A 24,418-nucleotide genomic window follows, 5' to 3' on the forward strand; every position below is an offset into this window, starting at 1 on the left:
CCAGGCCTCCACGTTGTCACCCTACTGTCAGGGTGGATGCAGGATTTTCTCGGGATTTTGTCATCTGGTGTCCAGTGCACTCTCCCAGTGTTTCCATAGAGGCGTATATAGCATTTCTATAATGACGTGTTTCCAGCCTTCATGTAAAAGGCTGGCCGGCTGGGGGAAAGGAAGCCCATGTCCTTGGGATTTGCCCTACTGAGCAGACGGGCCTTGAACGCAGCTAAGCCTGGAGAGTGGCAGTCTGTCTGAGGGTCCCTCAGACTCCTGTCCCTTCCTCATCCAAGGTCCCTCTGTGTGTGTGTGTGTGTGTGTGTGTGTGTTGCGGGGAGGCACTGACCTTGTGGACTGGCGTCCTCAGACAGTCTTGTGATACAGCAGCTTTAAGCCAGGAGCAGGGGTCGGGCTATTTTGAGCTGTGGCATCTCCTGCAGCTACCCTCTGGTTGTCTTAGACAAGTCCACACCCTGCTGAGGAAGAGGCCCAAGGGACTCGTCCAGCCCTGTCCCTCCTCATGGGCCTGTGGGGGTGGCAGCATAGAGGTGCTCAGGGAGTGCTCAGGGTAAAATAAACGTGCTGCTTTATTTTTTAAACTAGATAGGCTCCTTCTACTGTCTTCTCCAGGACTCTATGACACAGTTACAAACCTACTGCCAGGCCGGGCAGTGTCTCACGCCTGTAAATCCCAGCACTTTGGGAAGCTGGGGCAGGAGGATCACTTGAGGTCAGGAACTCGAGACTAGCCTGGGCAACACAGGGAGACCCCCCGTCTCGACATAAAATTTTAAAATTAGCCAAGTGTGGTGGCCTGCGCCTGTAGTCCCGGCTACTCAGGAGGCTGAGATGGGAGGATCGCTTGAGCCTAGGAGTTCAAGGCTGCAGTGAGCCGTGATTGCAACACTGCACACCAGCCTGGGTGTCAGAGCAAGACCCTGTCTCAAAAAATAAAAACCAAAACCTACTGCCAGGTTCCCCAGGACTTCATGCCTCAGTGCCTCCTTCTTGCTTTAAGAAGGGAAGGGGGCCGGGCATGGTGGCTCACGCCTGTCATCCAAGCACTTTGGAGGCCAAGGTGGGCGGATCACCTGAGGTCGGGAGTTCAAGACCATCCTGACCAACATGGTGAAACCCCATCTTATTAAAAAAAAAAAAAAAAAAGAAGGGAAGTGGAGCACAGGTTCTGGAGCTGAAGGGAGGAGTTCAGAAGGCCTGGGGCAAAGGAGGGCTTGGGGGGCTGGCTAAGCCCGGGTTGGGGCCAAGTGGGGTGCCTGCGCTCCTCTGGGGGAAGGAGGCTGGGATGGCCCACTGGAGGACAGAGAGGGACCGCGGGCCCACAGGCGTCCTGCCTCCCCATCTCCTGGCAGGAACAGGCTCGGCTCTTCATAAGTCACGATGAGGACGAGGAGCTGGGCCACCTCAGGCCACGGAAGGGCTGGGGCTCACCGAAGTCGCACGAGCACCAGGCTATTCTTCAGAAGGGGCCCAGGCAGCCCTCAGCGCCCAGGTGAGACCAGCGCCTGGTGAGTGGGCTGAGTGGGCCAAGTGGGCAGGCTGGGCGGCTGTTACTCCCACCACCCGACTCCAGAGGAGGAGAGGGCTCTGCAGGGGACATGGGCTGGCCCTCGTGGAACCCCAGGGCAGGTGAGCTGGGCCCTCAGGAGCACTGGATGCGGATGTGGACGAAGAGTGTGGCTGGTGACAGTGAGGCCCCGTCCTTGGAAAGCAGGTGTATGTGGCGGTACCCTGTGCGGAGGACAGCCAGGCCTCAGATCCTCTGCCCACCCTGGGGGTCTGGCCCAGCCCAGCCTGGTTCAGGGCAGGAAATTCGAGGCACAAAGATGAACAGGGTGTGCAGGGCCTGGACCCACATCCCTCTCCATCCCCACCGGCCTCCACCAACCTTGCTTGAGGCTGCTAAGAGGCAGTGTAAACTGGCCCACGAAGTCATTGGGGGAGGTGGCGTCATAATCTTCCACCACAAACCGGACCAGTGCCAGCTCCGGAGCCCGCAGCTGGAACTGCAGGGTCTGCCCCCAGCGGGGGTTGAAGCCTAGGGCACAGGGGTGGCAGTCAGAGCCCAGGGGGCCCCAGGACCCACCCTGCACCCCGCTTCCACCCACGACCGCCCACCGTTGTTGAGCACGTAGTCTGTCTCCTGCCGGGTGCAGTCTGCGGGCACCCCGTGGATCTCAACGCGCACCAGGGGGTCCACGATGGAGTGTGGCTTCTCGGCGTTCAGCTTGGGCAGCTGCTGTGCAGTCAGCACCTGTGGGGTGAGGAAAGGAGTGGCTGGGGCCCACGCCCACCTTGGCCATCCCCTCATGGGCCTCAAGCTCAGACCACCCCCGACTCCCAACCTGTCCCCAACCTCCCTTGCCTTCCTCCACCTCACAAAGGGTCCAGAACCAGTTTGACCCCAGGCTGGGGCCCGGTCCAGCCTGCTGACCTGGATGCTGAGAGTGGTTCTGGGAGGTCCTGGGTACTCGGGGTCAAAGGTCGAGTCAGGTTGCCGAAGGCAGGCAGGTTTCAGGACGTATCCGCACTGCCCGTTGACCAGGAAGCGGCCGGCATTGAGGTCCATCTCGTATCCTGGCGTCTGGAAGTTCAAGGCCACTGTGGACACAGCAGGATCAGAGCAGGGCTTGTAGCAGTCCTGTCCTCACTACTCAGTTTCAGGGGACCGCATTTCTCTCTACAAAGAGCCTGGGGTCCCTGTCTGCTTAGTGCTGCTCTGCCCCTACCTGACTTCAGGGGAGGGTGGTCAAGGACCCAGCCCCCACTGTCACCTGTACCTCTGCCCTGGGATCCCTCAAGGCTGGGGTGCGAGGTGCTGAAAAAGCACCCCCCCGTCAGGGCCACGCTTGGGTCAGGGGTCTGAAGAAGCCTGGGGTTTCCATCTTCATCCCCAGGAGACGATACGGCCCTCCGTTGGTGGGGCTCAGTGTCCCCCAGAGCCTGCCCTCATTGGTGTTGAGTTAGTGGGACTGCCAGGTGTGTGTGTGGGGGGGGTGTGTGTCTGGGTGATATGGGAGTGGAGGTTTTAATTTCTACCATCATAAAAATGCGAGACTTGTACACTGTCAAGAACAAACGAGCCTGATTTGCTTTTCCCACCTACATTGCTGGCAACTTTAAAAATAATCAACAAAATGCATGTTTCCACTGCCTGGAAGGCTGTGTGGGCCCCTGACTGCCAAGGCCTCCCCCACACTGTGGCACCCTGCCTGCTCCCGCTCCTAGGGCCCCAACTTACCCAGCTGACAGCCCGAGTTCCACATCTCCTGGGGACTGTAGTTGGCCGAGTTCATCCGCAGCCCGAGCGGGTACACGCGGGTCAGCTGGCGGGTATTGTGCCTGACGAAGCTGTTCCCTGGGGCAGAGTTGAGGTGAGACTGTGACAGACCCCAGAGGTCCCTCAACCAAAGCCCAGGCCTGTAACCTCCAGGGAACAGAGGCCAAGGCCATCCCCAGCTCGCCCTGCCCCTACTCCCAATTCTCCTCTGACCTACGGTGAGAGGGGTGCTCACTGAGGAGACTGTGGGGACCCCCTCCAGCCACACAGCCTGGCCCCACATCCCCAGCCCCCAATTCCCTGGTCCTGATGAAGTTCATTGAATGCCTGCAGCCCTCCAGCTCCACCGGGGTTCCTGGAACTCCCCTCAGGTCACGCCCCCAGGCTTTCAACAACCTGTTCCTCCTGTCTGGAAACCCCTCTCCCTCTTCACCTGGCTGCTTCCTCTTCCTCCAGGTGATGTGTCCTCTCAGCATCACCTGCCCCAGGAACCCCTCCCCAATGTCACACCTGCTGCTGGGCTCGCCCAGATCCCAGTCCGTCCTGACCCATCACCTTCTATGGCCGGCCCCACCGCGGGGCTCTGAAGGCAGACAGCAGGCTTACCGCAGCTTCCACTCTCCCGTCCATCTACCCTGGAGACGTGCAGGGCCCTCATTCCCTCAGCCCAGCCCCTCTTCGGTCCTCTTGACTTCTTTTTTTTTTTTTTTTTTTTAGATGGAGTTTTGCTCTTGTTGCCCAGGCTGGAGTGCAATGGTGTGATCTCAGCTCTCACCAAAACCTCTGACTCCAAGGTTCAGGCAATTCTCCTGCCTCAGCCTCTTGAGTAGCCAGGATTATAGGCTCACACCACCACACCCAGCTAAGTTTCGTATTTTTAGTAGAGAATGGGTTTCTTCATGTTGGTCAGGCTGGTCTCAAACTCCCGACCTCAAGTGATCTGCCCGCCTTGGCATCCCAAAGTTAATTTTGTATTTTTAGTAGAGATGGGGTTTCTCCATGTGGTCAGGCTGGTCTTGATCCTGACCTCAGGTGATCCACCCATCTTGGCTTCCCGAAGTGCAGAGATGATGGGCGTGAGCCATTGTGCCCGGCCTTGATTCTTTACTGTCCCCCAAACCCCCCTCAACTCCTTTTCCAGACCCACTTCAGGAGGCGCCCCCAGCACCCTGTCGCCCCAGACACCCAGTGCCACGGCTCCTACCTGCCTCCCTGATGAGTTTCTTGGCTTTGCGCTCGCTGAGGGAGCTGACCTGGCAGGGCTGGGGGGCGCCAGGGGCAGGGTACAGGGTCCGCAGGCGGGTGGCCTGGCAGTACACGGCCAGGGCCGACAGCTCCGGGGAGATCTGCTTGGCCTGGGAGATCAGACCAGCCTCATCAGGGCTCAGCCGGGGCCCACTCCCCTCACCCGTCCTCCCACCTTCCACCACTCCCCGCTGACCACCCTAGCCCACCAGCTCTCACCAGCCGCCTCTGCGCTGCAGCCTCTGCCTCCTCTTCTTCTTCCTCGTCCTCCTCTTCCTCCTCCTCCTCCCGATCCGACAGAGCCCGGCCATCCTCACTCCGAGCAGCCGGCAGCTTCTTCCCCTTCACCAGGACCCGGCCCTTCAGCTGCTGTGGGGGCCAGCGTGGAGGGTGAAGGGTTAGGCCTTCTTGCCCTTGGGGCGGCAGCCCAGTCAGTTATTCAACCACCACCATGTGAGGGGCTGGCTGGGGGTGGGAGGCAGGAAAGGAGACACACAGATGAGGATGTTTCCAACAGCAGAGAGTGGAGAACGGCCTAGGAGGCTACCGGGAAGGGAGGACTGGTTCCCAAGGCCCCTCAACACCAGAATATACGCAGCAGCCACCAAAATGCACGTGACAACTCAGGACTGAAAGGGAAGGGGTCGTCTTCAGAAAAGATCTTAGTGGAAGAAGTGAGGCTACAACCTGTAATCACAGGACCCTTTTTTGGTACCATTCAAAAGACAAGACAGTACACATATGTACACAGGTAATGTGCGTGAGGAAATTCTCAAAGGACACGAAAGAAAGTTGGAGGCAGTTCGTTCCTTCTTGTGAAAGAGAACAGGTCAGGCCGGGCGCGGTGGCTCAAGCCTGTAATCCCAGCACTTTGGGAGGCCGAGGCGGGTGGATCACGAGGTCGAGAGATCAAGACCATCCTGGTCAACATGGTGAAACCCCGTCTCTACTAAAAATACAAAAAATTAGCTGGGCATGGTGGCATGTGCCTGTAATCCCAGCTACTCGGGAGGCTGAGGCAGGAGAATTGCCTGAACCCAGGAGGCGGAGGTTGCGGTGAGCCGAGATCGCGCCATTGCACTCCAGCCTGGGTAACAAGAGCGAAACTCCGTCTCAAAAAAAAAAAAAAAAAAAAAAAAAAACAAGAAAGAGAACAGGTCAGCGGAGGGGGAAAGCACTTTCATCGCAGCCCCTGGTACAGCTCAGTTTTCTTTTACCATATGGGTGTGGTTTTCACACTAATAACAGAAAGCATGTCTCACACTCACACACGCAAGTGAGTCAACCCTGCCTGCACGTTGGGGATTGGGAGTAGGAGGAGAGTTTTCTCAAAGAGCCCAGAAAGAATCAATAAGGGCAGAGAACACGCTCTGGGGTCTGGGGGAGAGCAGGAGGCTCCCTCTGGCCCGAGAGCTGGGGAAGTGCCACAGGCCACAGGAAGAGGCGGTGGCAGCTGAGCAGAATTCTAAGCAGGTGATGCTTGGCAAGTGTGGATGGCCCGGAAGGAACTTCCAGGTGGAGAAAGTGTCAACCCAGGCCTTGCAGGTGGGAATGGCAGCGCCTTCGGGACTCTCCAGGGACACAGGGCCGGCAGGGCAGAGCCAGGGCACAGAAGAGGGTGTGTGGGGGGCGTCTAGTGAAGAACGGAGAGGCAGAGGGCAGCGGAGGGACAAGACCAGGGGACAACAGACGAACGAAGAATAGAGAAAGGTTAAAGCAGTGGGAGGTGAGGGGTCCTGAGCCAGAGAGATGGTGCGAGCAGGGGTGGGAGGTGGACCCCACCAGACCCTCCCTCCACCCAGGCTAGGGGCTAGGGCATCACCTCTGGGGATGGCAGCGCCTCGGGATTTGGGGAGTCCAGCGCCTGAGTCACCAGCATATCCCCCAGGATGGTTCGGAGGTGGTGGGCCATGGCAGCCTGCTGCTCCAGCCCGCAGTGGTTCTCCAGGGATAGGATGACAGGGTAGGGGGAAAGCTGGGGAGGGAAGAGCAGCTGCTCAGAGCCACTCTCCTCCCTCTGCCAGTACCTCCCAACACCTGGCTCCCAGACCCTTCGGGACAGACAGGCAAAGGCAGGGCTCTGGAGAACCCAGGAAGGGGTAGACTCTCCGGAAGGCTGAGGGAGGCTGCAGGAATGATTTTTTTTTTTTTGAGATGCAGTATCACTCTGTCGTCCAGGCTGGAGTAGAGTGGTGCAATCTCAGCTCACTGCAACCTCTGTCTCCCTCAAGTGATTCTCCCTGCCTCAGCCTCCTGAGGAGCTGGGATTATAGGCACCCGTCACCACCCCTGGCTAATTTTTGCATTTTTAGTAGAGATGGGGTTTCACCATGTTGGCCAGGCTGGTCTCACACTCCTGACCTTGTGATCTGCCTGCCTCAGCCTCCCAAAGTGCTGGGATTACAGGCATGAACCATTGTGCCTGGCTGATTTTTTAAATTTTAATTTAATTTTTTTTTTTTTTGACACGGAGTCTCACTCTGTCACCAGGCTGGAGTGCAGTGGCACAATCTTGGCTCACTGAACCCTCCAGCTCCCCCGGTTCGAGCTATTCTCCTCTCGCTCTGTAACCAGGCTGAGGTGCCGTGGTGCCATCAGTCTCCCTGCATCCTCCAATCCTGGGCTCAAGTGATCCTCCCACCTCAGCCTCCTCAGCAACTCAGCCTACAGGCGAATGCCCCCACGCTCAGCTAATTTTTATTTTTGTTGAGACAGGATGTCACTAGTTGCTCATTCCTGGCCTCAAGTGAATCTCGAGTCAGCCTCCCAGAGTGCTGGGAATACAGGTGTGAGCCACTGCACCTGCCCCAGAAATGCTCTTTACATGTGAATGACATTGACCGTGTCAGTTATGCTGAAAACCCTCCTCCCCTCATTTGCTGATGGTAAGGTTTGCACACTGTGACTGAAGTTGCAATGTTTATGCAAATGTCACTGTTGAGTTTCTCTTGCGGCTGATTTATTCTTTGGAAATCATAATTAAAGTGTCCTTCCCTCCCCCCAAGGTTTTCTTCTGGAAATGGTGATTTTAAGACATTTCCCAAATATGAGAGTGCAACCATATTTCCCAAATACGAGCTGGCAGCTCATTCTGCTCAGTCCACCCTAGTGGCCACTTATCCCAGCAGCACTGAGTGAATGAATGATTCTCTGAGCACAGGCTTCCTCTAGAAGGACTGAGGGCAGCTGGCACGTGGTGCAGAATGGGGTCATTGGGAAGGCTCTGGGGCTGGGGCTGGGCATCCCAGGGGCTCACCGTGAAGGCATGGTCGCGCACAGCTTGGATCACGTCCCGGAAGAGAATCTTGGAGGTGAGGGTATGGCCGTGGTAGATGATGGGCTCCCCTCCTGGCCCCTCCCAGCAGTCCAGCTCCACACAGCGGCATCCCTGGGCAAAGGCCCTGCGGATGGACAGATGGGTGGGTGGGGAAGGTGTCACGTGAGTGCCACAGAGCAGGGCAGCAGGCAGGCTGAACCAGGAAGGCCACAGAAAGCCTGCCTCACGTCCCTCCTCAAGCGGGCTCCCGTCCACATTCACCCCTCACTACGGTACCTAACATAGGCTTCAGTGCTGCTGAGCCCCCCGATCTGGGAGTCGGTCAGATAGGTGTTGTGGGAGGAGGAGATGAAGTAGTGGGCGAGGGGCTGGTTCATGTCCTGGAACACACATGTGTGGCTGGGGTCCAGGGCAGCCCCCTCTGGTGACAACAGGTACATCATGAAGCCATCCAGTGTCATTAGCTCATGCTGCTTGGCTGCAGGGATGGCAGGAGAGGGCATCAGGCCACATGGGGATTCCCCCATGTCCAGCTTCAAATGCCCCCAAGGCTCACTCAGGAACAACGACTAGTCATTATTATCTACTGACTAGACTCCACATAAGTCATGCCACTTAACCTCTGACCAGGCCCTGGAATGAAGACAGACTGTTGTGCCATTTTACAGATGTGGAAGCTGAGTCTGGAGGAGCCAAGGTAACCTGCCCGAGACGGTGCCCACAGCCAGCCCACAGCAGAACCCACTGAGCTGGGAACACGGCCCTGTCAGGTGCCACGACCTGGCTGTGCCACCCCCCACCTGTCTCGTTGAGCTCGTAGATCTGAATGAGCTGCTGGGCGCGGGCCAGCGTAGCACCCTCCTCGCCCTGGTCCTCGAGGAACTCCAGCAGCTCGGGGGCGCTCAGCACGCGGTCCTCGCCGGAGTACTGATGGAAGATGTCCTCCAGCTCGGGCCGCTTCAGCAGCCGCCGCAGGAACTCCTCGATCTCAGCCCCCTCCAGACGCTCGTTTTTGGAGTGGTCACACTCCTGGGGAGCGGCAAGAGAAGCTCAGAGAAGGCGGACGCTCCAGGAAACCTGGCCCCTTAGACCCATCTGTCATCTACCACATCTGAGGAGGCAATGTTCCCCATTGCACGGGTGGAAAAGCAGCTCACACAGCTGGGAAGTTGCAGGGCAGGATTTTTTGATTTGTTTTTGGTTTGGTTGTTTTTGGTCTTCCTCTATGACCCAGGCTGGAGCACTGTGGCATGATGATAGCTCACTACAGCGTCCCTCCTCAGCCTTCCAAATCGCTGGACAGCGGAGACCACAGATAGGCAGCACTGCACCTGGCTGATTTTTGTATTTTTTGTAGAGATGGGGTCTCGCTATGTTGCCCAAGCTGATCTCAAACTCCTGGCTTTAAGCAATCCTCCCACCTAGGCCTCCCAAAGTGCTAGGATGCAAGGGTGAGCCACTGAGCCTGGCCTGCAGAGCTGGACTTTAAGGAAAGGTCTCTCGGGTTCACTGTCTGCCCCTCTGCACCAGGACCTACCCCAGGAATCAAGTTATGGGAGGAAAAATGGTGACCCTGGGCCAAGACAGGGCCCTCATACTCCAGGTGGACATGTTACTATCCTGACACGCACGCAGTCACACCCAGGGTCACTGAGAACACGTCAATGAGAATTCATGGAGCATCCCTGTGAAGCTGTGGCCAGGGGTCCAGCTGCCATGGGCTCTCCTGTCTTTCAGGGTCACAGGGGGGTCCCACAGTCCACATGCACACGGGTCTGCAATGTGCTCCAGTTGGGCCCTCGCTGCCAAGCCCACTCTTGTGTGCCCCGTGCTCCCATGCATGAGGTGTTCACCTGTGCCACAGCGGGGGTTCGCAGAGAAGGGTGCACACACGTATCTGTGCCCATGCATGCCTGTAGGCTGCCTCCTGACTTGTGCATCCACATGCAAAAGGTGCCCCGCAGACTTGGGGAAATGAAAACAGCTTTGCAGCTCACTTTGGAGGGGTGGGAAGGTATGACCCCACCCCTGGGCTCTGACTGAGGGTGAGGAAAGTTCTAGGTCCCGGCTCCCCACTCCCTTCCTGGCCCAGTGGCCTCAGGAGAGGCAAAAAGATAACTAAACCCAGATGTTGCCTTTGTGCAAGGAGAAGCTACTCTCTCCAAGAAAGCGGCAGGGTGGAGAGGGCAGGGGAGCCGATGACTTGGATGGCTGGGGGCAGGCAGGGATCAGAGTGACGGCAGAGCCAGGGGCCGGGGTTCAGGGCGGAAGCCCACCTTGAAGAGGAGGTAGGCGTACATGTCATTCATGTCCACGTTGACCATTCTGAGCAGGCTCTTGATCTCCTTGAAGCTCATCTTGCTGTCCTGGTTGGAGTCAGCCCGGTGCAGGTAGGTGTGGATCCAGGTGTGGCTGCTCAGGAAATACCAGCAACACGCCGGGCTCTCACGCACCCACCTACCCACCCCCAGGTAACTGCCCGGTAAGTCACCCCCACCTGGGTCTGGGGGCTCCCGTAGCACAGTAGCAGTGTCTCCTCCGCAGACCTGGGGCTCCCCAAAGAGAGGAGGTCCTGTCTCCACCCTCAGAAGGCCTCAGGCCTCCCGGGAGGGGCCGCGCCACCCCTCCTGGTGGGAGCTTGGGCCTGGCCAGGGCACGTGTCCCCATCCTCAGTTCCGAAGACCAAGGGCTCCGACCTAGACTGTGCGCCCTCGGGACAGGGCCCTGCCTCCCCCGGGCCTGGGGGCTCTCTAAGGAAGGGGCCCTCCCAAGGATGGGGCCCTCCGTCCCAGCCCCGGCAGGATATTGGTCCAGCCGCTCACGCTGGCTCATTGCGTCCAGGCGCGCGCGGAGCTTAGCCAGGCCGCGCACCCAGCGCTGCGCCTCTTCAGCCGTGGGCGCCGCCAGGTCCAGGTTCTTGCGGCGGCCCTTGAAGGCGATGGTGAGGCAGCGCGCCGGCGCGAAGGCGCCCCCGAAGCGCCGCAGGCCCTCGGACTGGTGGCCCTCCCGGACGGCCTCGATGTGCTGCACGAAGACTGCGGGGAGGGCCGGTCAGGGCGACGGAGAACCGGGCCTGTCTCCGCCTCCCCGCCCGCCCGGCGCCCCCCGGCGGCTCACAGATGTGCTGCGACGGCGCGCGAGGGATGCGCCGCTGGAACCACACGGTCAGGCCGTCCTCCTGCAGCCGGTACAGCCGCTCCTTCTGCCACGTGCGCGAGCGGATCTTGCGGAGCCGGGAGCCCCGCAGCATGGCGCGCACGTCCTCGTCCTCGGTCAGGCCTGCCGGGGGCGGGAGGACCCAGGGCGTCAGGCCATCCCTGCCCGGAGGCTCCTCCGCCCTCCCCTAGGACCTGCTGCCCCGTCCCCCAGCCTCTCCAAACCCAGGCCTTCGCCCCGCAGTGAGCTTCCTGCCCCTCACAGGCTTCCCCTCCTCTCCGATCGTAAGAAGCCTCCTGCTTTGCGTTTGGCTTTGGGGTTTGGGACCCTAAGCTCCCCCCCAGCCCCCACCGGGATCCTATCTCCGTCCTTCAAAGCAGCGGCCCTGCAGTCCCTCAGCCTGGAACTGCCCTCAGGTAGTGCCTGGGACTCACTACAGGTTGCCCTTTCTGGCCAGCCGCGGTGGCTTATCCCTGTAATCTCAGCACTTGGGAGGCCAAGGCAGGCGGATCACTTTAGGTCAAGAGTTCAAGACCAGCCTGGCCAACATGGTAAAACCCTGTCTCTACTAAAAATACAAAAATTAACTGGATGTGATAGCACGAAGCTATAATCTCAGCTACTCGGGAGGCAGAGGCAGGAGAATCGCTTGAACCTGAGAGGCAGAGGTTGCAGTAAACCCAGATCATGCCACTGCACTCCAGCCTGGGTGACAGAGCAAGACTCCATCTCAAAAAAGAAAAAAAAAAAAAACTTTGGGTGGCCGAGATGGGCAGGTCATGAGGTCAGGAGTTCTAGACCAGACTGACGAACGTGGTGAAACCCCGTCTCTACTAAAAATACAAAAGTTAGCTGGGCGTGGTGGCGGATGCCTGTAATCCCAGCTACTCAGGAGGCTGAGGCAGGAGAATCTCTTGAACCCGGGAGGTGCAGGTTGCAGTGAGCCGAAATGGCACCGCTGTACTCCAGCCCGGGCAACAGAGTGAGACTCCATCTCAAAAAAAAAAAAAAAAAAAAAAAAAATTGCCTTTTCTGCCACTATCCCCCACCACATGGCTTCAAGCCTTCAAGTCCAGAATTTGCCTCCAACAGTCTTTTTCCTTGATGTGAAACCGCAGCTGTCAGGAAGGTCTCACCATCTAACCTAGATCTCTCTTCCCAAGCACCTTGGCTCTGCTTTCCCAAAGACAAGGAGGGCAGCAGAGCCCACCCTGGCTCCAAGGTCACAGGCTGAGGTCTCCAGGACCAGCCCTGCCCCGCTGATCTCCAGGTGTCCTCTTTGTACCTGGTGGGGCCCTGCCAAAAGGAAGGTCTCCTGTGACATTCGGTGCTCCCTCTTGCCCAGCCAATGCCACCCAACACACGGCCCCTCAGCCCACATGCACTCTCCAGCCACAGTGTCCACCTTCCTTAATAAAAGCAAATGTTGGCCTGGCGCGGTGGCTCATGCCTGTAATCCCAGATACTCAAGAGGTCAAGATGGGAGGATCACTTAAAGCCAGGAACTGCAGAAGGGCCTGGGCGACAATCTGAGACCCTGTCTCTATAAAAATTTTAAAAATTGGCTGGGAGTGGAGGCTCATGCTTGTAATCCCAGCAATTTGGGAGACCAAGCTGGGCAGATCACTTGAGGACAGTAGTTCAAGACCAGCATGGCCTACATTGAGAAAACTCATCTCTACTACAAATACAAAAAAATTAGCTGGGCGTGGTGGCATGCGCCTGTAATCCCAGCTACTCGGGAGGCTGAGGCACGAGAATCACTTGAATCCAGGAGATGGAGGTTGCAGTGAGCTGAGATTGTGCCACTGTACTCCAGCCTGGGCAACAGAGTGAGACTCTGTCTCTAAAAAATAAATAAAAGCAAGTGTTTATAAAGCACCTCCTGTGTGCAGGCCCTGCTCATGTATTGACAGACAAGGAAACTGAGGCTCAGGGAAGCTTAAGTAACTTGCTAGAATTCCACAGTGGTTAGAGGCTGCTCTGGGCTCTGGAGGCTGGACTCCAGCGCCTCTGCCCTTGGGCCCTGCACGCACAGCTCTTCTAGTGCTTCTAAATTCAGAAGTCTGGGGAGTAAGTCTCAACTCTACCACTTCCCAGTTATTTAATACACGGCCCGGTGGCACTAACCTGGCACTAAGCCTCATGTTTTCCATCCATAAAATGGAGACCACAATCATACCTGCCGCAAAATCCAAAATCCAGGGGTTTCTGTAGCGTGACCGACACTGTGCCCTGGAGAGGTGCCACCCTCTCCTGGCTCTGGCCCCCTGAAACACGTGATGCCCCGCCCGGACGGTGCCACACCCTGCTCCACAATGCCTCAACGAGAGTCACAACCAAAGATTTTTGAGCCAGAAGACAATAGAAGAGGTGGGAACTGGGTAAATAGGGAGTCCATGGTCATTCGAGGTGGGGCGCAGCCAGAAGCAGATGAGGGCCCAGAGTGTCCAGAGAACCAGAATCTAGATCTGTGTGCGAGGCCTCCAGATTTTCTAATGTTGGCAAGTAAATCAAATTGAAAAAAAAAAACAAAAACCAATAGCCCCTTTGTGGGTTGAAAGAAAATATGAGCCAGGCATGGTGGCTCACGCCTGTAATCCTAGCACTCTGGGAGGCTGAGGTGGGTGGATCACCTAAGGTCAGGAGTTCAAGACCAGCCTGGCTATCATGGTGATACTCCATCTTAAAAAAAAAAAAAAAAGAGGGCCGGGCGCGGTGGCTCACGCCTGTAATCCCAGCACTTTGGGAGGCCGAGGCGGGTGGATCACGAGGTCGAGAGTTCGAGACCATCCTGGTTAACATGGTGAAACCCCGTCTCTACTAAAAATACAAAAAATCAGCTGGGCATGGTGGCACATGCCTGTAATCCCAGCTACTCAGGAGGCTGAGGCAGGAGAATTGCCTGAACCCAGGAGGCGGAGGCTGCGGTGAGCCGAGATCGTGCCATTGCACTCCAGCCTGGGCAACAAGAGCAAAACTCCGTCTCGAAAAAAAAAAAAAAAAAAAAAAAAAAGAAAGAAAAAGAAAGAAAATAAGACAGTGGGCCTCTCTTCCTCCCTTTATTTCGACAAGCCCCTATACTGGGGTTGGCTTTGCCACCCCAAAGCCCCTGCTTGCCTGGTTAAAAACTCTGACCTCAGGAATTCAGTCTGCATGTCTGGACCATCTCCTCTCACCCTCTCCTGGACCCTTTTTAGGATCCTTCTCCCTTCTCCTCTTCCTCCTGTCTGAGTCCTGGAAGGACCAGTTCAGATATCACCTCCTCTAGGAAGCTTTCCTTCATTTGTCCTCAAATGGGAGTTCTCCCTCTCTGACCACTAACAGCACTTTTTGCTTTAATTAAAATAAAACACAAAACCCACCTATATATTTTAATAAAGCTGAGGGCAGAATGAGGTCTTATCTCCTCATCACCATGCTCGTCCCAGAGCCAGGGTCCCAGTGAGTGTTTACTGAAGGGGCAGGCAGGTAGATGGGCAGATGGGGGACTAAGCGAATTCCACCCCCAGCCCTGCCCCATCTGTCTGGAGTTCAGGGCAGAGGCCTCGCAGGTCAGGGTTTCTCAACCTTCGCTGTGTGTCAGAATTACCAGGGAGAGGCTGAAGACCCCATGGCTCAAGGCGTCTCACCTAGCTGGTGTGGGATGAAGCTGGTGTGGATTGTACTTTTATTTTTATTATTTATTTATTTATTTATTTTTAAGATGGGGTTTCACCAAGATGGCCAGGCTCCTGACCTCAGGTGATCCACCCACCTCAGCCTCCCAAAGTGCTAGGATTACAGGCGTGAGCCACCTCGCCTAGCATGTATTTTTAAAACCTACTTTGACCATGACTGAAAATCAGGGTCTCGGGGGCATGAGGAGAAATCTGCCTCCTTAGGAAGCCATGACCAGTCTGGGGCCAGCCTGTGGTCCTAACATCTCCAGAGGGTCCATGAGGGTCTAGACTGTGGCCCTCTGAGTGAATGCCCACTTGGTGCCCCCTGGTCAGGAAGGGGAAAGTGGAACCCTCCTCTTTTCAGACAAAGATCTGGGCATACACAGCATGTGCCAGGCCAAGGGGCTCACCAGACCCCCCTACCCACCAGGTCCAGGCAGCCTCTAAATCGTCCCATCCTGAGCAACGACGGGGTGAGGGCAGAACGGTCAGAGGGCACCTGCAGTGCTACCACGCTTGGGCACACCCTCCTATACCCACTGGGCCGTCCGTGGGAAAGGGGACTGTTTGTTGCCATGACAACCAGGTTCTGCAGCCAGGGGCCGCCTTCCCTACCCAGGCCAGCCCTCTGATGCCAAGCTCATGGGTGTGGGGGGGTGAGTGACTAAGGCCGGAAATGGAGGTGAGTCACCAGGGCCTGCTCTGTCCAGAGCCTTCTGCAAACAGGCCATCAACACAGGCAGCTGGAACACGTGACTGGGCCCCCACTGGAGCAGGCTCCCAATGGAGGGGGCCCCAACCCCTAGCCCCTACCCTCAGCTCCCCAGGAACCTGTTGGGGGAATGGGTGACATTCCAGGATGCCCCACACACTGGCACTGCCCCCCAACCACACACCCCATGGAAAAGCCAAACAGAAGGAGGGTGCAGTTCCAGGCAGGGCCAGGTACTGAGTCCCTCGGTGGGTGCCTCTGTTTCCCCACTGCTTGTGCTTCTGAACCCTGGAGAAGTGAGGGGACTGGGGTGTCCAGCAGTGTGGGGCAGGAGCAACAGAGGTAAGGAGGCAAGGTCAGAGGGAGGGCAGTGCTGCAGCGAGGGCTGTGGCTCTCCAACAGCCACCCAGTAAACATTTATAGGTCCTGCCAGGCCCAAACCCACACATGTCCCCTTGACCTCATTCCTACCTGCTCTGAGCAGGTGCACAAGCCACCCGCCTCCTACTGTTCCCGTGGGTTTTCTATCTACTTGAACCATCTCTGGCTTAATCCTGCAGCTGCTGGGCCAGTGATTGAGTGAGTGGAGACAATCACAAATTGATAGCAGTAAAAATGAGGGAAAACAAGGTTCACACGGTGGAAGCAACCCAAGTGTTCATCAACAGACGGGCGCCTATGACCCCAGTGCTTTGGGAGGCCATGACAGGCAGATCATTTGAGGTCAGGAGTTTGAGACCTGCCTGACCAACATGGTGAAACCCTGTCTCTACTAAAAATACAAAAAATTAGCCAGTTATGGTGGCGCACATCTGTAATCTCAGCTACTAGGGAGACTGAGGCAGGGGAATCATTTGAACCCAGAAGACAGAGGTTGCAGTGAGCTGAGACTGCACCACTATACTTCAGCCTGGGCAACAGGGCGAGACTCAAAAAAGCAAAACAAAACAAAAAAACAGATAAGACAGATGAGTGGATAAGCAATATATGGTTTACCAATATAGTGGAGTAGTACTCAGCCACGTAAAGGAGTGAAATCTGACGCATTCTACAATATGATGAACCTTGAAAACATCACGCCAAGTAAAAGCAGCCAGACCCCAAATGACAAATACGTTGTGATTCTACCCATTTGAGGTCCCCAGAGCAGGCAAACTCATAGCAACAGAAAGTAGCTGAGAGGTTACCAAGGGCTGGAATGCAGAGGTAATGGGGAGTCACTGCTGGATGGTTAGTTTCTGTTTGGATGATGAAAACGTTTTGGAAATAGGTAACAGTAATGGTCACATAACAGTGTGAATGTAATTAATGCCAACGAATTAACCACTTAAACATGGTTACAATGGCCAAAGTTGTTGTATGTATTTTACCGTAATTTTTCTTTCTTTTGAGATGGTGTCTCGTTCTGTTGCCCAGGCTGCAGCGCAGTGCACAATCTCAGCTCACTGCAACCCCCACCTCCCAGATTCAAGGGACTTCCGGCTAATTTTTGTATTTTTAATATAGACAGAGTTACACCATGTTGGTCAGGCTGGCCTCGAACTCCTGACCTCAAGTGGTCCGCCCGCCTTTGCCTCCCAAAGTGCTGGGATTACAAGAGTGAGGCATGGCACCCGGCCTATTTTACCATGATTTTTAAAGTTTAATGATGTGATATGCTGGAAACCATAGTATACTTTTTTTTTTTTTTTTTTTGAGACAGAGTCTCCTTCCGTAGCCAGGCTTGAGTACAGTGGCGCAATAATGGCTCACCGCAGCAGCCTCAAACTCCGGGTCTCAAGTAATCCACCTGCCTCAGCCTCCCGAGGAGCTGGGGCTACAGACTTGCGCCATGACACCTGAATAATTTTTAAATTTTTCTTTAGAGTTGGGGTCTCACTATGATGCCTAGGCTGGTCTCAAACTCCTGGCCTCAAGCAAGTTAACCGCCTCTGCCTCCTAAACTGCTCCCCATTGTGTACTTTCCATTTTTTTATTTCATTATCATTATTTTTAAGTAATTCAGTCTCCATAGGGACTGTCAATTGCCAATGCCAACTATATTTCAAGTAGTCATGGCGGGGTATTGGGAAAAGTTTTCAATGAGCAATAATCGCACCTCAGATAAACCTCATTGGCTACAATACTGCCACTGTGCAAAGTTCCTACTGTGTATGTTCAGTGGATAAATTATATGGTAAGTGAATTAATATCTCAAAAATGGTGTTGAAGAGGCACACAGCTGGGCTGGGCGCAGTAGCTCATGCCTGTAATCCCAGCACTTTGGGAAGCCAAGGCGGGTGGATCACTTAAGGTCAGGAGTTCAAGACCAGCCTGGCCAACATGGCAAAACCCCGTCTCTACTAAAAAACACAAAAATTATCTGGGTGTGGTGGTGCGTGCCTGTAGTCCCAGCTACTCAGAAGGCTGAGGCAGGAGAATCGCTTGAACCCAGGAGGCAGAGGTTGCAGTGAGCCGAGATCACGCCACTGCACTTCAGCTTGGGCGACACAGCGAGACTTCGTCTCAAAAAAAAAGGACACACCGCCAGGTTGACACCCAGTGGAGCTGAAATGTGGTAGAAGTTGGGGGAGTCTGACCCCAAAGCGCTGTGTGTGTTCACAATGGGTACAAGCACATGGTGCCCAGTAAATAATCACAAAGAGGGAAACTGAGGCAGGGCTCTGGGGAAGTGAGTTAGTGCTCCAGATGGGAGGAGGCACCCACGTGTTCTGATCCATCTGTCCCCTGAGTCCCATGGCCTCCAGCTGGGACGTTCCCCCGAGCAGGACAGCCAGCGGCACCTCCCGCCCAGTGCAGTATTGACAGACTCAGACGCCTTCCCCAGTTGCCCGCTTATCTCAGCCTCCAGAGAAGGGGCAGGCGTGATGAGGAAAGGGCAAGCCCAGTGTCTCAGCCTCCACCTGCAGCCCCGGGCAGTTTGGGGCGTGTATGGGCTGGGGCCTGAGCAGTTCTGTGAGGGTAGCCAAGACCAGGGACCAGAAACCACCATGTCAGAGCCAGAAGGGGCCCCAAATCCCACCCTTTTCACAGGCACCACTGAGCTCAGAGAGGGCAAGCCCCGTGTGCTGAAAACAGTGCAGGCCGCCCCAGGCAGGGACGGGCACGGAGACTGCTCGGAGGAGACAGGCGCCAGGGCAGCTGAGGGGAGAGTGGGAGTGTTCCATCCAGGCGTGTCCCCGAGGGGTGGCACGAAGGGCAGGGTGTTGGGGGGGGGGTGCGTGCAGAGACCAGGAGTGTGTGTCAGTGTCGGTGAGTGTGAGTGACCATGAGCGTGTCAGCATGTGTGAGTGCATGTGTGTGTGTGAACAGGGTTCCTGGGTGGAGAGGGAGGAAGGTGGGTCAGCGGGGGGGAGGCAGGCGGCTCCCACTTGGGAGGTACGCACAGGGCTCCGCAGGAATGCGAGTCATGCAGGGAACTGCCACAGCCAGCAGCCGTGGCCAAGGCAGAGCAGGGAGCAGAGAGAGTGTTTCCAGGTGGCCGAGGCCATGAGGCCCTGGGAGAGGACACACGATGGTGAGGGATCCCAAAGACCCTCCCACCTAGCTAATCCTTCAGCCCCCGCCACACCTCAAGCACCAAGCATGTCCCCCATGTCCCAGCTGGCTGCCACACCCAGGGCTAGAGCCTGGCGGGGGCTCAGCGCCAGAATCCAGAACATTCCTTGCAGAATCAACAAAGTCAGGAAAGGCAGGCGGTGCCTTCCTTGGCCCTGGGCCAGACACAGTGATGAGGGGGGTGGCAGCACCCTTTTCTGTGGGGCCAGAACACGCATGAAGCCTGATCGGGTGCAGAAGTCAGGGTGGGGAACAGGGAGAGATGTGAGGTGAGACTGCAGGCCCTGGCAGAGCCAGCCCTCTGGTCCCACCGAGCAAGCCCCTGCTGAGCCTGGAGGGCTGCCCGCTCTCCCACCATCCAGACCAGGTGTCTGCCAGGGCTCGAGGTTGTTCTGAGGACCCTCACCTGCCCAGCCACCCACAGCAGTCCCACTCACCCTGCGGGAGGCATCTCAGGCAGGCCATGGGGCGAACCCACTCTCCGGGGGCACTTGGTAGTGTGTGGAGGCCGAAGCGGGCAGGATTCTGCCCACTCAGCGCTCTGCCCAGGGGGAGGATGAGGGGCAAGGGGTGGAGCATCAGGGAACAGGCACACACGGGGCTCTGGGGACAGAGGACTGCCAGAGAAAATCCAGGACACCCGTTAAATGTGAATTTCAGATAAACAAAAGATAATTTTTTAGTATAAATACATTCCAAATTACGAGTTTAGCTGAAATCCAAACTTAACTGGGTGTTCCGTATTTTATTTGGCAGCCCTATGAGGACACTCCTGGGGGCTGGCAGGGCCCCGTGGGAGAGGAGCGGCCAGCAGGCCCCCCGCTGGTATCAGCTTCTCCATCAGTCACCGTGTGACAAGCAGACTGTGGGCCACACTGCCTGGGTTCAAATTTTGTCTCAGCTCCTTCCCGGCTTGGAACCTTAGGCAAGTTACCAAACCTCTCTGAACGTGTTTCCTCATTTGTAACAGAAGGCTGCTGGTACCACCCATCTCACAGTACTGTGAGCATTAAATGAGATAATATGTGAAAAGCGCCTGGGACAGTTACAAAGTGGTTAATTAATATTCACAAGGCTAGTCAAGAACAGTGGCTTACACCTATAATCCCAGCAGTTTGGGAAGCCAAAGGAGGAGGATCCTGTGAGCCCAGGAGTTCAAGACCAACCTGGAAAACATAGTGAGACCCCAACTCTATAAAAAATAAAAATAAAATTAGTTGGGCGTGGTGGTACATGCCTGTAGTCCCAGCTACTTGGGAGACTGAGGTGGGGGTATCACTTGAGCTCGGGAATTGGAGGTTGCAGTGAGCCATGATTGTGCCACTGCACTCCAGCCTAGGCAAGAGAGTAAGACCCTGTGTCATAAACAAGAATAAAAAGTATTCACTGGGAGCTGCCACAGAAACTAGGCTCTGGCAGCAGGCAGGCATGTGGCCTTGGCGGGGACTTCACCCTCCACCTGGAGCTTCCCATCTGTAATGTGCCGTGAGGACAGCACCTCCCGCACGGGGACGTCTGAGGATTGGGCGGGATCAGGTCTGATGCAGGCTCAGCACAGAGCCTCATGCATGGCAGGTGCTCGCTGGGCTACGCTCCTCTCTCTTCATGAATCCCTGCAAGTCAGCAGCCCAGCCTGGGAGTGGGGCGCTGGGGACACAAAGGACTCAGACTCACCATGGGGGTGTTTTCTTCCTCCTTCTCCCGCTCATCTGGGTCTCCCTAGTGTGGCTCTAAAGGCCTTTTCCATCGTCGGGCCCCTCTGAGCCACTCCCTGCTCTAGTCCCTCCACCTGATTGGACGTAAAATCTATTCTCTGTTAGGCTAAGGGGTGTGGTGACAGCAGGGGCAGGGCGAGGCCAGGGAGGCTACCTGGGTGACAGGCCTAGGCCTTGGCCCCTGATGCTGGGCCCCAAGACTGGGTTTCCTTCTCCACCCTGTCCCTGGGCTCTCTGTGGCCTGGGGAAGGGACATTCCCCACAGACTCGGACTCAACATTCCTCTCTCTGCAGTCACTCAGCAGGACAGGGCAGTGATGGGGAATGAGGGTGGCAGAGATGACGTTCTGATACCTACACAGCTCCCGACAGTGTCACCTTGGTGAGGTGCCCAGAGCTCCCGTGCAGCCTCACTCAGCTGATGAGTGCCGAGGCCAGGCTCAGCTGTAATGATTTGTCTGCATGTGACTCTGCCTACTCAATTGTGCACTCCCTGAGGGCAAAGCTCTGTGCTACTCATCTCTGCAGCCCCAGCCCTTGGCACAGTGCCCTGGCCCACTGATGGCGCTCAGCAAACATGTGGAATGAAGAAGTCGACGGGCACTGGGCTTCCCCTCAGCCCTTCTGTGGCACCGAGGACCCTGCAGGGGCTGGGTCCCAGGGCTGCCCTCAGCCATCCCAGCAATAGCTCACCCCACCGTGGCCACCTGCCACTCCCCAAACCACACCACTTCTTAACCCAGAGAATGACACCCGCCAATCACAGAGTCCAGCCCGATGTATCTCCTGGGAGCTCTGGAGTCCATCCTGAGGGTCTCCCAAGCCTGGTCCCCACCCCTTGCCCAACTAACTCCTCAGCCTCCCTCCTTCCGTCTCCCATTTCTCCCCTGCCTTCATCCAACCTGCCCCCGACTCTTCACACTCACCCCTGCCCAGGCCCTTCCTGGGGCTCCTGATGCCCTCAGGATAAAGTCCATGACTCTCCAGGGAGGGCCTGGAGGGGCTCCCCACAACCCCAGCCTCTCCCCTCTGCCATTGTGGTCTTCCTCAGCTGGGGCCAGCCAGGGCCCTCACTGGCTCCCCATCCCCTCATATGCTGCCCCCTGTCCCCGGTCCCCAGGGCAGGGGACGTCCCTGCTGGAACCTTGGCTATCTAAGGGCAGGAGCCCCAGGGCAGAGCATACCATAGGCGCTCCACAAGTGCTTGTAACATATGATGGGCACTGCTTAAGTGCTTGTCCAATGCAGGCATGGTTGAATGGATGGCAGGGCAGATGGTGTCTTATGTCTCAATAAGCAGAGTGCCAGGCACAGTGCCCAGACATAGCGCTCAGGTGGAATGAGTGAGGGCAACAAGAAGGCAAAACTGGCCATCAGGAACCCTGAATTCTGCCCCAACTTTTACACAGGGTGCCTGGCAATCTTGTCCTTCTGCTCCCCAGCTCCACACCTGGCCTCTCCATCGCTGACTGGCAACAGCAGCTCCAACGCAGCACTTCGGTGCGGAGGTCCTTCACATGCCAGCCAGTGCTCTCACAAGCGCCCCCTCATTCAAGCCCTCTACCACCCTGTGGGTCCCACTTTGCCTGGACTCAGAAAGGGTCCCAGGGGCCACGCGGTGGAGCACTGCCAGGGTGCTACTCACACTGTGCCCTTTGTTGGCTGTGTGGTCACAGGCAAATTCCTTGCCGTCTCTGAGCCAGTTTCCTCACCTGTGAAATAGGGATTTACCCTTCTCTCAGGAAGTCGAGGAAGATTGCAAGACACCACCTGTGTAACCCACCCAGCGCCAGCTGCCTCTGTGACATTCCAGTGAGCCAGCTACATTCCTTCTGCACGATTGGCTTCCCCAAATCTGAGATGAGAGCCTTGGCTTTCGGACTTTCTCACTGGTTAGACCAGTCCTGCCAGGGCAGTGTGGCTGTGGCCGCCCCTGTGGGGCCGCGGGTTGGAGGGCTGCTGGGGAGGCCAGCCTCTTCCGCGGAGGCCAGCCGCAAACTCGCATCCTTCCTAAGGGCCGCAAGACCCCAAGACGCCCTGGCAGACCTTAGATACTGCTGGGGAGGCGGGCGAGGGCCACCCCAAGCCTGCCTCTCCCACTCTCCCTGGGGACCCCCATCACCGCCGGGTGCCCGAATTCGCCCTCCAGACGCCCCGCGAGCGCCCCCTGGTGGGAAGCAAAGAACATCCTGGGCGCCCGGCTCGCCGGGACCCTTGGGTGACCCCAGTTGCGACGCCCGCCTGGACGGCGCTGGCTCTCCGCCCCTTACCATAGCCCCCCAGCCCAGTGAAGCCTGGGGAGTCCACGAACGGCTCCCTGGAGCGCCCGACTGCGCCCCTGGGAACAGTCCGCGCCCACCCCGCAGCCCCCTGTCCATCACTGACCCATCTTCTTCAGCGCCCGCAGCCCGGGCCTCTTGGTGCCGCCATCGGAGGGAGTCGGCGGGGACGGGAGTGCGACCGGCGCCGCGACTTGGGCTGCGACCTGGGCGGCCACCGGGGGCTCCTCCGGCGGGCGGCGGCAGCGCCTCCAGCGGCCGCACAGCATGGCTCGGCGAGAGGCCGGGGCCGGGCCCGGGGTCTGCGCGCGGGGACAGGGCAGCAGGGCGCCGCTCCGGCCCGGCCCCGGCTCTGAGCGCCTCGGCGAGCGAAGAAACTTAGCAGCGCGGGAGGGAGTCGGAGGCGGTGGCGGGAGGGGGGCCGGGGCCGGAGAGGGGCGGGGCCGGAGGGGCGGGGCCAGGCGGCGCAGGGGCGGGGTCAGGCGGTGGCCTGGACCCCAGGAGCCTCAGCGCTCGCCCCCGCCCTTGAGTCCGCCTCCCCTTAGTCCCAGCGAACCTCTGATCTCGGTCGCGACAGTGACCAGAGCCCCCATGCTGCGGGGCTGGGGGTGGGAGCCGGCACCGGGAGCGAGGGCCGTCCTCTGGCACAGACAGCCTCTCCTTCCCGGAGATCCTGACTCGAGGCGGATACCGGACCCCCTCCTCCTTCCCTTCCGCGTCCGGGTTGCGCCGTAGGCGAGCCAGAACCCAGGAAGGGACGCAGGGCCGGGAGCGACCGCAGAATCCCGAGAGCTGAGCCGCGCGTGGCAGCGCGAACTCGAAGGGATGGGCGTGTGGGTGGGGGAGGTTGACAGTGACGTCATAGGATTACCCTCCCTGTGCCAGGCCAGGTGCTACCTCCTCCGAGAGCCACAGTTTCGGAGCTGACGGACCAGCGGATCCTGAGGCGGAGCCGCGCCTGGAGTCTCAAGCAACTAGCTCTGGGTTCGAGGCTTGAACAGGCCGGCACCCCAGCCCAGCTCCCGCGGTGTAGCTGTCCGCGACGTCAACCCGTGGATGGGCATCCGCGTGCGGGTTCTGGTGGCCGAGTGGGGTGTGCACTTAACTATTTATATGCACGGACCAGAGTGCCTGCTCTAAGTGGAGGACGTCCAGGTGGCAGCATTTCTGCAGCCAGTGGCCTGGGTCCGGCAGAGAGATGGGCGCACACCGCCACTCGGTGGCGGCCAGCGGGGTAGCACCACAGAGATGCTAGTGCTCAGGGCCTGGATTTGCTACCTACTTGCCCCGGCTCTGCCCCATCCTCAGATCTCCCAGGCCCAGAGATTCTGCACACCCTCTTGGGTCCCTACTCCACTCTGGGGTCCTGAGTTTTCTTCCTGGTTATCATCTTTGCCTTTCCATTCCTTCCTCCAGGAATAACCTTCCTTATTCCCCTGGTTTACTCTTTTGTTGTTGTTGTTTCTGGATAGGCTAAGTCTACATTTCTTTTAATTGTTATGGATACTTAATAGTTGCAGAG

The 24,418-nt window shown here is 57.4% G+C and overlaps 1 protein-coding gene and 1 non-coding gene across 4 annotated transcripts; both read right to left on the reverse strand.

The window, feature by feature from the left end:
- Positions 1 to 557: 557 nt before the first annotated feature.
- PLCD3 (phospholipase C delta 3) lies at positions 558 to 23,354 on the reverse strand. Of its 3 annotated transcripts, none has more exons than XM_074388773.1 (15): positions 23,003 to 23,354; positions 10,932 to 11,093; positions 10,621 to 10,849; positions 10,091 to 10,220; positions 8,615 to 8,843; positions 8,091 to 8,292; positions 7,794 to 7,938; positions 6,360 to 6,512; positions 4,757 to 4,903; positions 4,497 to 4,647; positions 3,254 to 3,370; positions 2,447 to 2,613; positions 2,131 to 2,266; positions 1,901 to 2,050; positions 558 to 1,743 (listed from the first exon to the last, which is right to left on the reverse strand). In XM_074388773.1, the coding sequence occupies exons 1-15, from the start codon at positions 23,163 to 23,165 to the stop codon at positions 1,655 to 1,657; spliced, it is 2,370 nt and encodes a 789-aa protein (XP_074244874.1). In that variant the 5' UTR covers positions 23,166 to 23,354; the 3' UTR covers positions 558 to 1,654. The 3 variants fall into 3 exon arrangements, with proteins under 3 accessions (XP_074244874.1, XP_039332923.1, XP_074244875.1); XM_039476989.2 differs by having other exon boundaries at positions 4,757 to 4,906; positions 23,003 to 23,335; XM_074388774.1 differs by lacking the exon at positions 23,003 to 23,354 and adding an exon at positions 20,577 to 21,371 and having other exon boundaries at positions 4,757 to 4,906.
- Positions 17,350 to 17,487, reverse strand: LOC120366940 (U4 spliceosomal RNA). The gene has a single exon (XR_005581454.1). It is a non-coding gene; the product is annotated as a U4 spliceosomal RNA (small nuclear RNA).
- Positions 23,355 to 24,418: the final 1,064 nt, after the last annotated feature.

This window comes from Saimiri boliviensis, chromosome 17 (assembly GCF_048565385.1).
Source record: "Saimiri boliviensis isolate mSaiBol1 chromosome 17, mSaiBol1.pri, whole genome shotgun sequence".
Lineage (NCBI taxonomy): Eukaryota > Metazoa > Chordata > Mammalia > Primates > Cebidae > Saimiri > Saimiri boliviensis.

Coding starts and splice junctions, on each gene's coding strand:
- PLCD3 (XM_039476989.2), bottom strand. CDS start 23,165: ATGCTGTGCGGCCGCTGGAGGCGCTGCCGCCGCCCGCCGGAGGAGCCC. Junction 4,907..6,359: donor AGGCGCTGCCATCCCCAGAG/GTGATGCCCTAG, acceptor TGGCCCCCACAG/CAGCTGAAGGGCCGGGTCCT. Junction 3,371..4,496: donor GAAACTCATCAGGGAGGCAG/GTAGGAGCCGTG, acceptor ACTCTGCCCCAG/GGAACAGCTTCGTCAGGCAC.